Genomic DNA, 16,088 nt, shown 5'->3' with positions numbered 1-16,088 from the left:
TAATTTCATAGAAATGTGCGGATAAATAATTTGAAATTAATTGTAGGTAAAGACAGAGTTCCTTAAAATGACTTTAATGAATTAAAAGTTACATGTGTAACCTACAACACAGCTGGCCAATGGAACACACAACAATGTGTAAATAGTCCAAAGTTAAGTATAAAGTACACTATTATGGAGATCAACATTTCAAATAAAAAATTACAAAAAAAGGATGTGTTTGATTGAGTTTTAAAGTTTAATCAGCCGTAACACACGTCCTGCTGACCTATCGCTAACATGTCATTGTTAACTCCGATTGGCAATTATTGAGGGAAACATTCAGGAAGTTAAAACTATGAAAATAAGCGTTTTCTGCTGGAAATTTGCCGTTTGTTTCCCCTCAGACACGGAGAGCTGGGAGGGCGTTCAGCCTCGATGGATCCCGAGCTGAGGGGCTGAGGGCATGGAGTCCATTTTGGAAGACGAGTGCAGGACTCTTTAACGTCTTGATCATCTGAGGCGACGCTTCCAGTACGAGGTCCATACATCCGGGAGGATGCTCCAGCCTAACGTTGGATTCATGTTCCAACATCAAACCCTCACGTTTTAATGTTCCACCTCTTTGTAGAAGGTCACTTCAAGTTCTAATTAGACACCATGAACACAGTTCTGATAACTGTCTCAGTGCCACAGTGCCAGCAGGGTTCCTAACAAAGACAAACAGCAGGTCCATGAGCTGGTAGACCTGGGAAGACCGTCAGAGCCACTCAGGAGGTACTCCACCCGGGACCAGGACCCGTTGTTGGGCAAAGGTTCCACTCCCAACGTCCAGCACATCACGTTGTAGACATCCACTGATCGTATGGGAGCGGCCCGAACGTTCTTCTTGAAGTCTGAAAGAAAAGAAGAGCACACTGTTACTCTGGCATGTTTACCACTTCACCACAACCTCAGTGAGAAGGCCCACATCTCAGTCTAGCTCACCCCACACGGGGGTATCAGCCCAACCGTGGACTTGGGTCATGTTTTGATAACAAGGATCTGTTCACTGGTGTTGTGGCCCAGTGAGTTAGATAAGATGGAAGAGAGGTTTTACTCTGAAGTCCCTGATTAAAAACAGGGCGGAAACCAAATGAAACAAGAAAAAATAGGAATTGTTGGTTACCAGGTCCTGTTGCCAAGAAGAAGCCTCTCATGTCCAGGAACTCGTTGTCATAACCGTGCCAGCCATGCTGCCACGCTACGGCTGCGCCACTGTCATTTTTCCAGTACGGGAGTTGAGCCTTATTCTGGAATCAACAAACAAGTCCAGATCAAGGAAACCACACAACACACATGATGTTTTATATCAAAAGCGTATTTTAGTGTGTCTGTAGAGTGCCGCAGGGACGATGCAGAACATCTGCACCTGCTTGTCCACATTGTTCATGATCATGTTGTGGTGATGACCTTTTACCTCAGTGATGAACCAGCCTGGCTCAGCTACCAGCGTCAGGGGCGAAACAAACTTTCCTCCTCTATAATGGAAACGTTGAGGGATCTCCTGCCTGCCGTAGACCCGCATGTAAGGGACCTGGGACAAAGCCTCGTATACCTGGAATAACACACACACACACACACAAATTTTTGTAAATTTTGTCAAGGAGCAGCTCCCGATTCAGGTGATGCAGAGGTGAGCGTTTTATTTATAACTCCAAGACGTTACAATAATCTCCTGCTCACAGGAGCCAGGAAACACCTTCACATCAATCTGATGGGTACGGACAGAGCTGAGGGTGTCCACCAGAGCGTCAACAGCACCACAGGCTCTCTCAGTCTAACGACTGATCAGAACTCTGTTGTGCCTAAGTTTCGATGAACACACAGGAAGGGTAATGTTGGAAAAAAGAGACAAAACATTTGAGTGATGTTGACGTAACTACTCTCACTATTAAATCCCTGAACACAACCAGATCTGTCCAATTAGTACAGGACTGGAGACTAGAGATGATATTCTACTATTCTATTTTATTTGTGTATTAAATGTGGATTTGTGAGTTTGTAATGCTCTTCTTATTGGTTTCCATGTATTTCAACTGTTAAACAACATGGAAATGTTATGACTGAGTCTAAATAAATAATATCTGCCCCGTCTGCCATTCTTCTTTCCCGACATTTCGGATTCTGACAGTAGAGCAGCGACCTTTATTTCCTGCTCCTTTGGTTCATCAGACCCTGGATTTTATCATTACGCCTCTCAGACTTGATCTCCATCACAGCCTGATGTGTTGAATAACTGGAATGCGCCGGAGCATGCACTGACATGCTCGCGCACCACAACAACAACCATAACTGGCTGGAACCTGCTTTCGGCAACTCTTGGAAAACTGTTGGATAACAAGCATAAAACTGGCTTGGACATTCGGGTTGTTTATGCCTCCTGATGGACACGCTCAGCTGACTCAGCTCACTACAGCTCCATCTGACTTGCACCTGCAGCTACTTGTGAGAGAACGCTGCTGGATGTCAAATAGAAGAAAAAAAACAGGAAATCGCAGCGTTCGGTTCATGCTGCGTAACCACAGTCCTTTTACCTTTGACTGGTGGAGTGTCCACATCATACCCACTGACTGAGTATCAGTGTGTTATTGTTGACTCCGGCCTGGTGTGCTGACCTTGGTTGCTATGGTCGCTCACGTCGGTATGAGAGGGAGGCCAGGACATTCTCATCTTCACACGGGCAGTGCAACTCACCAAGTGAGTAAACAAACTGCCATGCTAGGTGGAATGTGTCTTTGTCAAGCCTCTTCATCTAAATGAGGGCTGATCTTCACAAAGCAGCTGAAGGCTAATGGTAGCCCCTAACATGTTGATTTAAGCGTAACTTTTAAACATAACGTGTGTCAGTCCTGCTAAGAGTATTCACAAAGCATCCTACGGCTGAAACTAGCTCCTATGTCTGTGAGAGTAGGACTCCCTTTAACTCACTCAGACCGAGTCAGAAACAATCCCAACATGGCGGCTGCCGGCACACCACCACATCTTCATGTCAAGGGATGGGTGTTTGACCCTAACCCTAACACCCATCACACTTCATCCAGCTTCTTTGCTTGGCTTTGCGATAACCTGCGGCTCCTTCTTGGCGGAACACCTCCTCCGCCACCAGATGCCAGCCGTTATTTGGACTTGCCTTTTGCCAGGAAGTTTTGCTCTTTCCCAAATTAAAGCTCCCTTGTCTTGGTGGATATGGCCTGATATGTCACAGTGACGGAGGACGTATTTAACTGCTGCACCATTTTGTCCCTTTGGGGAATTGTTTGCGGCTGCGCCCTTACGTCCAAGTCCTGAGTATCTGTGAGTGCCATCTCCAGCTTTGCTTTGGCATGTTTGTAGTTTGCAGACGAAGCCATTCCCTCACTTTTGCATTCACCGGCCTGTCCAATCATTTGCCGTTAGACAGAATGACCTCGTACATGGTGGCTGACCACGAGCCAAACCAGCAGGCCTGAGATCAGTCATTCACCAGGGGCCCCTAACTGCATCCTGCCTGAGTTTTTCCAGCTAATCTTTATCTCTGAACTCTGTCTTGTTCCACTGTCGTAGGCGACATTCTTGTTCTGCAAGACTTCCGCAAATATTAAGCCACTGCACCAAGGAAGACCCCTGCGTCCACACACACGAATAGAGTTTTGACAGGTAATCAGGTAAACACCTCTGGAAACAGAACAGAGATCGAGAATGTTCAGCGAATGGCGTCAGTGTGAGAGGAGCAGTCAGGCTGGTGGACATGACGCAGCGTGCTCTGACTCTGAAATATGGGAAGGATGAAATTGGTAAACAATAAAAGTCCGGTGATACAGGTGGAATGTCACTGGGACTGATGGGAAGATTGTCTCAAAACTGTGGAGAGAAAAGCTAAAACCTCATGTGTACAACTACAATTCATAAGTGAAATTCGGGTTGACAAACACCTGCTCTACAGTTGTAAACGTTCTGAAGATTTTCACAATTCACGATTAATTTCACGTGCTTACATATTTTTGATTTCTAGAATTTGTGTTTTTGTGGATGTTTTGGATTTACTGCTCGTGTGCGAAGTTAAAGTTCTTGTGTTATTGTTGGTTATTGTCGTGATTTCTATCTACAGATGACACATTTACATTGATCAAACAGTTTTGCATTTAGCTTTCTTTTTGCAGTCGGATATTTTTTTCACTGTCTCTTTGAAATCTAAAATGAAGAAGAAAGTCGAGATTGTGGTCTCACCTGTTGATACTTATTCTCTTTGGGCCATAGACTGACCACTGGTCCCCTGTCCATCATCTTGGTGATGTCAGACATGTTGACGTACTTGTCCAGCTCTATGACCTTCTCCATCCACTCAATGTTGGTCATTCCGTGGTCTGAGAACAGCACCACATTCAGCAGGTCCATCATGCTCTTCTCCTGCCAGACCATCATGAGATGCAGAAGAGATGTAAATCAGGGACAGTCCACCAGCAGCAGTTAAAGGTTCATTTCCACTGGCCACAAAACCTGCTCACGCCTGTTTTTTTTCTCCAATGAGAAAAGTATTTATCAGCTGGTGATAATTTGCAGCCTTCGTATCTCAGCCACACACTCCATAGTGATAGCTCCACGATCAATGACATACATGAAGGAAAGGAAAACTTGTCACCTTCACCGTTAAATTCTGCAACTTTTATCATCACAGATACACATCCTACCGTCTGCGTTCAAGCTTTTGACATCATTGAGTCGCTGCTAAGTTTGATAAACAGACTGGAACCAGCGACACCGTCACTGTACTCCATGCTGCTTCTTCTACAGCTACAAAAGATTGCTAAGATACTACATTCTGGTGCTGCTCTGACAGCACTAACTTCAGTGTTACGACTGCCTTTGTGGTGTCAGACATGATCAAACAACAGTCATAGAAACAGCATCAATCGGCATGTTCTCGGCTGCGTCTGGCTCTGAAAGAACCCGCGTGTACGCTGGCCTACGCCGTGCAGGGAAGGCGTCTCCAGCCATAATGTCACTGCTATACTAACCTTGATTTTGCTGTTGAGGGTCTGCATGGCAACGTCCAGCTGTCTCACAGCAGCTCTGACCTGATCAGAGTCTGGACCAAAGTGATGACCTTCAACATCGATCTTCTCGTAATATATTGCTGCCATGTTGGCTTGGCCTGACCTACACACACACACACACACACACACACACACACACACACACACACACACACTGATGTGATCTAATGCACTCACTGTCAGTGAGTGTGTCACTGTCAGTTTGGTTGTTATCAGATGCCTCACTTGATAAATGATGAACAGAAACATGTCAAATGTTGAATTGCTTGAGAGCCAACACAGACTGACTGATTCATCAGCTGCTGGGTTCGTCCTCACATTTGCTCCTGCAGCCTGATGCTGCTCAGATGATTTACCAGGTGTTGAGTTCAGCCTTTCTTGGCGATTAACATAACCAAAGCAAAGGACATGATTACTGATTTTAGAACACGTGCTCCTCCCTTTGATTTTACGATTATGGAGGGCCAGCCTGTGGACTCCTCCACCTAAGACAACTGTCCCTCTTCTTCTGTTGCATCACGCTATTATTAAAGCTCTGTTCACGTGTTGCCCTTTCCTCTTGTGACATGGTTTGGTCTTTCTCAAGACAAAAATGCACTTCACCAACTCATCAAGCGGGCCAGGCGGCCTTGTAGGTGAGTCTCTTTCAGCTGAGCCGCTGAACCAAACGAGCAGCAGGAGGTGATTCGTTGCACCGCGATGGACTGCAGGCTCAGGAGGGAGCCGAGGAACACGGAAGCTGTGAGTCTGTGTGACGTTTCACCGCTGCCTGCTTCAAAGTGTTCCTTCTGTTTTGCTGTGCTGTGGAGCAGTGTTCAACTTGCTAGTAGGTTTTGTTTTTATTTATTATTTTTAACATTCGCTGCTGGATCTCTTCACTGTATAACAGCTTTACCTTCTGGTACTAATTATGTAACCTTGGCCTTAATCTGATGAGCAGGTATCAACCCTTCTCATTTGTCATTCTCTCTCTCGCTCTCTCTCTCTCTTTTTTCCCATCTCATTACATGGTACAGAAGCCATGTGTGTGGTAATCTTAAACGCTGAGGTCTCCCAGCTCGTCCGGTAGAGCACACACTTTGCAGCGCAGGTGGACTTTGAAAGGATGAAGAAGTATGTAAAGCTCTGATGTCACCAGCTCATGTGGAGGTCAGGCGTTCACCTCTTGACTCGACAGCTGAGAATCACCAGTTCATCGCTGAGGCCGTTAAACTTTAGCACGTAAACACTGTGGTACAAGACTCTCATCCACATGTTGGTTCGGACCAAAGCTGCTGCATGAATCTCAGAGTTGTCAAATATGTATTGTTTTATTATCGGTCAATGATCAGTATCAGTCTGGCTTTACATTTTTCACACTAAACCCACTTCAAGTCTTTTCTGATTCTCACCGCGAAGTCGCACTTTCTGGTTTCCACATGAACGGGCGAGAGCAGAACCCTGCCTGACTGCAGTTTGTTCTTCAGACGTTTTGCTTTTACCTGAGAGCGTTGAGAGCCTTCTCGATCGACTCGGTGAGGTTCTTCACTGACGGGTTGTAGACGTACTCTTCACAAAACGATGGACGAACACCCAGAATCTCCGCCTCGCAGCCTGAGACACGCAGACACACACACCAATATGAGAACACTGGAGAATTAACACACTTCTCGAACTGATTCTAACATGTGACGGAAGCAGTAGCCATGTTGGCGGCATGGGACCTCCCTTCCGAATGCAATCTTTCATTTAGAATTTCTTTATTTGCATTTCTGAGAGAGATAAAAGTGTTCAGGGGTTTATATTCCATTTTCCAAGATTAAAAAAAAGAAGACTTCAACACTATACCAGGGTTTGGTGAACGGTCGCAGCCACGGATCTGACGGCTGGAGCTACCGTGTCACCTTTATACTGACCTGACAACGGGGGCGGGGCCAGCTGATGGAAAATTCAGGACTGAGAGGTATTTGCCCCATTTATGGCATCTTTATGTACTATTTAAAGGAATATGAAACACTAAAACACTGGAATATCTGCAAAACTTGACAGTTGCACTTGAAAAGAAAAATGCCTCAGCAGTTACCTGGAAATGTCCTGAACCAAAAGAGAAAAATCTAAACCAAAAAAACATTTCTGATCATAGTTTTTGGATTCAGCAACGATTAACATCTTATTTGCTTCCATCTCCTTTCTCTCTGCCTCTCCACCACCTTCTGCTCCTCTGCTGTTGCGCAAGATTTCTAGCATCCTGTCTTTCTTTCCCTCCCTCTCCCTCTGACCTGAGACCCGAGTCTTCAGTTGATTCTGCACCCCTCCACGGGTTTGTGGGTTTCTGTGGCGTGTTGTGTTGAGGGAACACTTAGGAGGAGTTGCTGCAGTTAAACTTCCTCCCACTAATGAAACACTGCTGTGGGCTGCGTTGTTCAAATCAAGAGCTGAGGGAAGACCGAGGGGGAATGACATCACCTCAAGGGTCTGGGCCTCAGAGATTTGGGGATTTTTGAGAAACACTCGGGGACTTTACCCCCCCCCCCCCCCATGCCAAAATGTCTATGTACCGATATTTTATCGATATACATTTGTAGGAAAGATCATCGATACATAAATCCCAGTATCGATCTTTTAAAATGCATTAGATTTTACCTGTTTATTTTCTTGTTTTTGTTTGCCCCTTTAGTCTGGTGTGATTTGGTGCGTAGTGCAACGTTACTGCAGTCAGGTGATCAGATCTCGCGACATCCAGGCCATGTGCCTCCGATCAGAGAACAACAAGATGGAGGAAGCGCAACTTTAATCACCGGCAAATTTAAGAGCCGATGTCCGGCAGCACTTTGGTTTCAAGAAGCGGGAAAACTGCGCCCAACTTGACAAAAATAATGTTGTGCGCAAAATGTGCAAAGTAGAAGTAAAGTACAACGGAAATACTACTAGAGCCATTTGACGAGGCATCACCCAGAGTACACTCTGCAACCAGGAAACTACAAGTCACTGCAACAACTAGGGCTGCAACTAACGACTATTTTAATATTATTTTTAAACCGACTATTGAAACGATTAGTCGACTAATTGGATAATTATTAATTTTTTCTTAAATTTAGCATGAAGTTGATTTTATTATGTGGCAAATGATAATAAACACAAGAAAGATGGGTACAATGAAAAATACATCTTTTATGAACACACTGCGGATTCGTTCAAAACTTAAATAAAAATGTCCTGTCTAAAACCAATTAGGCCCAGTGTTCGGACTGCATGATTTAATTTAAAATACGGTTGTCAGGCACAGTCTGGCATAACGCTCAAGCTCTCTTTTATAGCGAAAACACACTTATAAAATGTACCATGTGTGTCATGAAAACCGTATTGGCTTGAATGTTACTTGAATCTCAGCGAGGCGAGTCAGACTCCGCTTCGTTCACCTGCCCGACCTGCTTCCTCTTTAAATGATCCTGCATCACCGAGGGGCTGCCATGACACCAAGGTCTGCTTTGCAAACTTTGCAAGTAGTCTTTTTATTTGCCGTATTCAGGCTAAAATGCTCCCAAACTTTAGAGGTTTTGGTGCGCGTGCCTGATGTTGACACCGCCATTTCTGTATGTTACCGCTCAGAGACAGAGACACTATTGCACATGAGCGACTCTCGGCAGAGATTATCATCAAGTGAGATGCCTCACTCTGTTGGAAAAACGCGTCTGGCGACAATAGTCGACCATGAATTCATTGTTGACTATTTCTATTATCAATTTTTGTCGACAACGTCGATGAACCATTGCAGCCCTAGCAACAGCCCTCGCTGGAGAAAGCATTTAGGACGAAGTTTCCATCCACGCCTCCATGTGCAGAGAACATCACTTCGGCTCTGGCAATTTTGATCTGCAAGGACCTCAGACCATCCTGTGTGGTAGAAAATGTAGGCTTCAGACCCCTCGTCCACTGGAACCACGGTATGTGCTACCGACACGGAAACAACTGAGTCAAGTCACAATCTCAAGATGTACAGAGAAGTTAAAAACAACGTCGCAACTGCAATGAAATCAGTTGAGAGAGTTGCCATCAATTGCGACAGCTGGACAAGCAGAGCTACAGATTCCTACTTGACCATCACCACTCAGTCCACTGACAGTCACTGGTCCCTCATGTCCCACGTTGACAAACGCGGGCGATTGAAGCTCGCCGCACCGCGAGTCATCCTGCTGAGCTGCTGACGGTTTGTGGAAGTCTAAGTTGCCCTTTTGTTTTGAATGATGGTCGGTCATATATTTAAATAAAAAGTGCATAATGTTGACTATTAAACTATTGTTTAATGGTCAGTTCTCAATGTAAATATTAGTATTTAGTTATGCAGCAGGTTAGAGGGTTACTTTTACAATTGTATTTACAGCATTAGTCCTTTGAGAATCTCTTCCATTACCAAAGCAAAATTGGTATTGGAACTAAAATATCGTATCGTATATTGGATCGAATCGTATCGGAAATCGTATCGACTTGGGACCTAGTGTTTCGAAATCGTATCGTATCAGGAGGTCAGTGGTGATACCCAGCTCTACACTCCCACCCCCCCCCCCCCCCACACACACACACACACACTTTACCTTTAGTGGGCAAATGTCTGTTAAATTTTAAATGAGGAAAACATTCAAACCCACTGATATTTAGAATGAGACAGCGACTCTTAATGTAGCAACATGCGGCCCCCAGCACACCAGGTCACATGATGCTTGACTCGATTGCCCCTTTGAATGAGAGGATAAGGGAACAGAGGAGCTAAACATTAAACTAAATATCACAACAAGGATCTTTATCTTTTCTTGCACTTTGCCATCCGTGAGGTATCACATGACTTTAGCTTGTGACTACTCACCAGGCCAGTAGTACATGAACACCTGCTTTCCCAGCTTCTGGAGGGTGACCCAGAGTGGCTCGGATCCGTCCCACCACAGAGGCAACCTGCTGTCAGGATTGGTCCCGATCAGAAACTCCTTCTTTGTAGCTTCATCGAACATGTAGTTCCCGGTCATCTGATGAACGTCACAGTGACGGCCTGGGAAACAGCAACACACTCTTCTGTGCCACAGAGCTCCACTGATTTCATCATGAACAGGACAACATGAACACACACATCACACAGTTCGTTTCTTACACTGACACCATTCGTTTATCAGTTCTTTGTAAAGATTTGGATCACGAGGGACCACAATCAGAAGAGGAGAGTCAGACAGTGTGCGTGTGTATGTGTGTGTGTGTGCGCGCACGCCCATGTGACATTGTGCTCCATCACACACATCAGCACATCTTCAGCACAGCAGAGGCAGCCTCCAAAGCTCATAAGCCACAGGCCAGGACTGACCATTGTTTTTAGGGCTTAGTAAGAAACACTCACTCACACACACACCCACACACACAAACACACACACACACACGCACGTGCGCACACACGCACGTGAATGGCTCTGCACTGGAGTTAACTGGTGTCTCGTCAGACACAAAAGAAGTTTGTACGTCAGTATCAGACAACGAGCGCCATGGCAACTTGTCTCTCTTTGGTCTGGGACCAGAACACCTGCTGGAAGCAACAATTTCTAAAGGTTGTGGATCATTAGCATTAGAAATTAAACTGATGGGTATTAATTTGTATGAACCTGTCAATCAAAACAACGGGCAACACGATCTGAGGACGCGGATCAGAACACAGGTTTGGTGAGCTGGCAGCTAGAGAACACACTGGTGTCAATGACGCACGGGTTTGTAATCACGGCTCTTAAATTCTCTTGTGCTGTTGAACAGCGGTGAAAAGTCGACCATGTGGCTGTACCACACACATCTGGAGGCGCAGTCCTAGCATTTACTGACTAGCTTACCCTCCTGCAGCTCACATGTACTGCTAACATCCTGCTAACTTCTCAGCTTCCTCTCTCTCTCTCTCTCTGGGCAACAGCAACGGCGTCAACAGCTGAGATACGATCCGATAGCCACGAGCCTGTTATCAGGAGTCAAACGTGGACTATACCATGTTACCACAGGGGTGCACACTTTCTGATCCACATAGCAGGTGAGCCCCCATAATGGGACAGAGATTTGTGCCCCTGTGACAGTAAGAATGCCTCCGTCTCACCCGCCCGTCTGCACAGATGTCAGCGGTGAGGTCCAGGGTTCCTCACCTTAGTGGACATTTCTGCGCCACCTAAATCTGCTTGTGTGTCACACAATCAAGCAGAAATGCCACGTCCATGAATTGCTATGCAGGATGTGTTAAACACTCCCTGAAAGATTCACGCTTTCTGATGGAGACTTGCTGGAGTGTATTAATCTCTGGCTGTGAAATAAAAGAAACTTCTTCAAAGGCTTCAACTCATCAGTCGCAGACTAACTTGTGCCATGCGCACTGAAAGCTTGTTGAAAAAGTCCTGACCTTGTGGTGCCTCCAGTTCTGATGAGTCAGCGTAGTCCAATAATGAGGTAGACTGCTGTGTAATTTCAAACTGCCCCGTCAGCATTCTGCATGAGCAGTCACAAGGAGGACGCCATCATCAACACAATCCATGTCATTTCACCATCTCACTGACCAAACACAGGCTGCTGTTGACGGCCGCACCGCACGCGTCTGTCCCTCCAGGGCCGGCGTTAAGAGCCGGGAGATCCGTGCTACAACACACATGGCTCCCAAGGTTCAACACACCTGGGACAGAGACGGAGAAATGACTTGCTGCAGCCTCTGTCGCCACACAAGTCTCACCAGAATCACAGCTCAAGATTCAAGCGTTCAACTAGAAGTCACTCACAGAGCCGAAACCCTTCGGCTCCTCTGGTCCTCGGCTCCTAACTGAAGCTGCAAGGCTTCGCCTCCCTTGGTGTCCTCACAGCAGACCACCAGAGAGTTTGAAAGGTGTTTCTGGACCCATTCGAGATGATCCAGTTTCCCCACAAGAAGGAGGACATCCAAATGTTAAAAACATATAACTTGCTGTTGTCACCAGGTGGCGCTATGACCAATCCGTCCCCAACGTCAATGGTTTGCTCCTTGGCTCGTACTACACTGCTCCACCATGATCAGTGAATATTGTGTCATCCTGCCAACAAACAAAAGCCAACAAAAACATGACTTCCTTTCATGCTGTCCAGGACTCCACGTTAGTTGATGTTGGTTCCTGCTGCCGCAGCCGTGCCAGCGGAAGTGTTCATGAGATCCACACCAACTGATGCGCCTCCATGTGTGTATCCTTGGCAGTGGTATTGGTGGAGTTTTTTGTTTTGTTTTTCCAGGCAATCACATGAAATACGCTCTACAAATACGCTTCTGTGCTTCTTCATGTTTCCACAGCCCCGGTGCCGCCCCCAGACACATCTGACCAATAAACAGAGAGAACGTTCTCATGTGTTCTGTGATGGAACTTTTTGGTTCACTTGAATTTTCTGTGAAAAGAAACAGAGACAACTTTTGGTTGATGGCGCAGCTCCGTTGTTAGCAGTTCTGAGTATCAAGGGTCCCCAGTGGAGACCCTGAATGGAGTCGCCCCCTCCCCCCGCCCCCCCGTAGGTGACTCAACAGTCCTCCTGGTGGACCTGAACTATGTTCAAACATACAAGCTGTCTAAACATCTCACTTTGGTTTGGCTGGATTCAACAACTCAATTGAGTTCTAAGAGTCCACTCTTGGTGGCCGGACGACAGAGATCACCTGATCCTCTGCGTTCTGATCTGGTTTGGTTGAAGAACTGAATCGCAGTGACGACATCAGTGACACGAGGAGAACATTGATCCGTGAGAAGCTTCTGCAACATAAATGACCAGCATCAAATCACACGTCCACTCAGCTACGTTTGGCGAGCTCAGTCCCAGGAGGCCGAGCAGGGTCGTAGTCAACGAGGCTCAATATTACGCTAATATTACTGAATAGTTGACATCCAATAGGATCAACAGCAATTATTAGTGTTGAAGGTCATGACAAATGTCAAGCAGGCCCCTAAAGGCTGTCAGAGTGACCCTCCTGAGTCCTGACCCTGCCGACGAACCCTCCACCAACCCGGATTGACTCATTCACTACCTCACACGCTCAGCCTTTATCGGCAGAGGTTCCTGATCCAGAACTGTTGGTCTCAGCAGGAAAGTTCCACTCCTGCAGCCGACGGCAGATCTGTCTCATATACACAGACACCAACTGAGCTGTACTTTTACCTCATAAACTGCTGAGTGGCATCAGTATTTACAATGCCGGCATCTGACTGTTCCAGCGTGAGTAATCTGATTACAAGGCTGAGGCAGCTGCCTTCACAACTACATGACCTGCTCATGTGGAGGAACCACTGTGTTCCTGCCAGACTGTCAACACACTGTTGATACAAATGGCAGATGAGGGGACAAAGAGAGCCAAGAGATGCGCGCACGCACGCACGCACACACACATTTCTCGCATCAATTACCTGTCATCAGTGAGTAGTAATTAGGATAGGATAAACTGGGGAAGTCCGGTGTCATGTAGTCCACCTTCACTCCCTTGCTCACGAGTTCACGGAATCCCGGGAGCGCGTTCAGGTCGTCCATGTAGTCATAACGGAAGCCATCAATCAGAAACACCAGTAGCGGACGGGCCGCGAGGCATTGTCGTCCAGCTCCGAGCAGCACCAGCAGCAGCGGCGGGAGGACACGCGGGGAGCACGCGGAGGCACGTCTGGAGCCCATGATGATGTCGCCTCCTGGTCTGCTGATGTTCCTTTCAGCGGCAGCAGCTCGACGAGGACTTAAGTGGAACCCGCAACTCTCATTCAGATTAACAGGAAAGAATCCAGAGCTCTGGAGATCGTCTCCCTATCCTGGAGTCAGCATACGCAGATGCGTCGTCCCTGGCGTTGGGGCAGTCCAACGTCCAACGATCTCACTCTCTCTCCAGTTTTATGTGTTACAGGGAGGTGCTTATGTGATCGCTTCTGCGTGCAAGTGTGTATTTTTGATCTTCGTGTTATTTTGCAGATTCTTCTGTGCCAGCACCATCTGTTCCCATCGTAGACTTCTTGTTGCAGCTGTGAAGATAAAACCTCTCTTCTCCTGATCCACCACCTTGCTCTTATCTGCTTCTGACTCCCACTCCTTCATCCCACCGTAGAAATTCTGTGGACTCTGTTCTGACTTAATTAGCTTGAGGGAGTGATGCTAGCATGAGCTCCACTCCTGCTATCCTGTTGTGACCTTTTCACCTGTGTCCACTCTTATACAGTCTGGTCTGTGCTTCACTGCCTAGTGTTTCCTGCACTCTATTTGAAGTAAATATATGTATAAATTTAACTACAGTTTAAGCAAATATATATGTATGGATTAATCTACAGTTAAAGCAAATATATGAATACATTTATCTACAGAGGTAATGAGATAATTGTTACACCATTATCACGAGAAAACAAGTAGTTATCTTGAGATAACACAGAAAATAACAGGTGACTTCAAGATAACGTCAGAGTCTCAACAAGCCCTGTTGTTTTTGGCTCCATACAGACTGGTTGGAGAGGCCAGTACTTGTATTGTAGTACTTGAGATGCCAGACTGCTCTCAATTGTCCTTTCATCTATCAACAAAAGCATCAACTTGTACTTTTTTCTTGACTTGACATGAGTCATGGTTTTATGGTGCAGTACAGTATGGTACAGTATAGTACAGTGCAGTACAGTATGGTACAGTATAGTACAGTGCAGTACAGTATGGTACAGTGCAGTATGGTACAGGACAGTATGATATAGTATAGTGCAGTATGGTACAGGACAGTATGATATAGTATGGTACAGGACAGTATGATATAGTATAGTGCAGTATGGTACAGGACAGTATGATATAGTATGGTACAGTGCAGTATGATATAGTATAGTGCAGTATGGTACAGCAGAGTATGGTACAAGACAGTATGGTGTAGGATAGTATATAGTATAGTGCAGTATGGTACAGCAGAGTATGGTACAAGACAGTATGGTGCAGGATAATATCATACAGTATAGTGCAGTATGGTACAGGACAGTATGGGACAGTATAGTGCAGTATGGTAGAAGACAGTATGGTACAGTATAGTGCAGTATGGTACAAGACAGTATGGTACAGTATAGTGCAGTATGGTACAAGACAGTATGATACAGTATAGTGCAGTATGGTACAAGACAGTATGGTACAGGACAGTATGACACAGTATAGTACAGTACAGTGCAGTATGGTAGAAGACAGTATGGTACAGTATAGTGCAGTATGGTACAAGACAGTATGATACAGTATGATGCAGTATGGTACAAGACAGTATGATACAGTGCAGTATGGTACAGTATAGTGCAGTACGGTACAGCAGAGTATGGTACAAGACAGTATGGTGCAGGATAGTATGATAAAGGACAGTCAAGGTACACTGCAGTATGGTACAGGAAAGTATGATAAAGGACAGTGTGGTACAGTGCAGTATGGTACAGGACAGTATGGTACAGTATAGTGCAGTACGGTACAGCAGAGTATGGTACAGTATAGTGCAGTATGATACAGTACAGGACAGTATGGTACAAGACAGTATGATAGAGGACAGTATGATACAGGACAGTATGGTACAGTACAGTATGATAGAGGACAGTATGGCACAGGATAGTATGGTACAGGACAGTATGGTACAGTACAGTATGATAGAGGACAGTATGGTACAGGACAGTATGGCACAGGATAGTATGGTACAGGACAGTATGGTACAGTACAGTATGGTACAGGACAGTATGGCACAGGATAGTATGGTACAGGACAGTATGGTACAGGACAGTATGATACAGGACAGTATGGTACAGTGCAGTATGGTACAGGATAGTATGGTACAGTATAGTGCAGTATGGTACAGGACAGTATGATACAGTATAGTACAGTATGGTACAGGATAGTATGATACAGTGCAGTATGGAAAGGTACAGTATGGTACAGTACAGTATGATACAGTATAGTGCAGTATGGTACAGTGCAGTATGATACAGTACAGTATGGTACAGTACAATGCAGTATGGTACACGACAGTATGGTACAATGCAATGCAGTATGGTACAGGACAGTATGATA

At 45.7% G+C, this 16,088-nt stretch overlaps 1 protein-coding gene across 1 annotated transcript; it reads right to left on the bottom strand.

Moving 5' to 3' along the window:
• Positions 1-46: 46 nt before the first annotated feature.
• On the bottom strand, positions 47-14,114 carry enpp6 (ectonucleotide pyrophosphatase/phosphodiesterase 6). Its single transcript, XM_086222497.1, has 8 exons — positions 13,451-14,114; positions 9,895-10,074; positions 6,536-6,647; positions 5,016-5,157; positions 4,228-4,407; positions 1,439-1,576; positions 1,148-1,271; positions 47-875 (listed from the first exon to the last, which is right to left on the bottom strand). Exons 1-8 carry the CDS (start codon positions 13,707-13,709, stop codon positions 664-666), a joined length of 1,347 nt encoding a protein of 448 aa, XP_086078623.1. The 5' UTR covers positions 13,710-14,114; the 3' UTR covers positions 47-663.
• Between the last annotated feature and the right edge of the window lie 1,974 nt (positions 14,115-16,088).

The sequence above is a fragment of the Aulostomus chinensis genome, chromosome 13 (assembly GCF_037954235.1).
Source record: "Aulostomus chinensis isolate RoL2024-O1b breed Wild chromosome 13, RoL_Achi_v1.0, whole genome shotgun sequence".
Taxonomy (NCBI): domain Eukaryota; kingdom Metazoa; phylum Chordata; class Actinopteri; order Syngnathiformes; family Aulostomidae; genus Aulostomus; species Aulostomus chinensis.
This window is presented reverse-complemented; position numbering and strand designations above follow the sequence as displayed.

What these genes read in the sequence shown, in the direction of transcription:
- enpp6 (XM_086222497.1), bottom strand. Translation starts at nt 13,709, where the DNA reads ATGGGCTCCAGACGTGCCTCCGCGTGCTCCCCGCGTGTCCTCCCGCCG. An exon ending in AAGGCTCTCAACGCTCTCAG is followed by an intron (nt 5,158 to 6,535) that starts GTAAAAGCAAAA and finishes GTGTGTGTGTAG; the next exon opens with GTCAGGCCAAGCCAACATGG. An exon ending in CTTCTTGGCAACAGGACCTG is followed by an intron (nt 876 to 1,147) that starts GTAACCAACAAT and finishes CTTTTCTTTCAG; the next exon opens with ACTTCAAGAAGAACGTTCGG.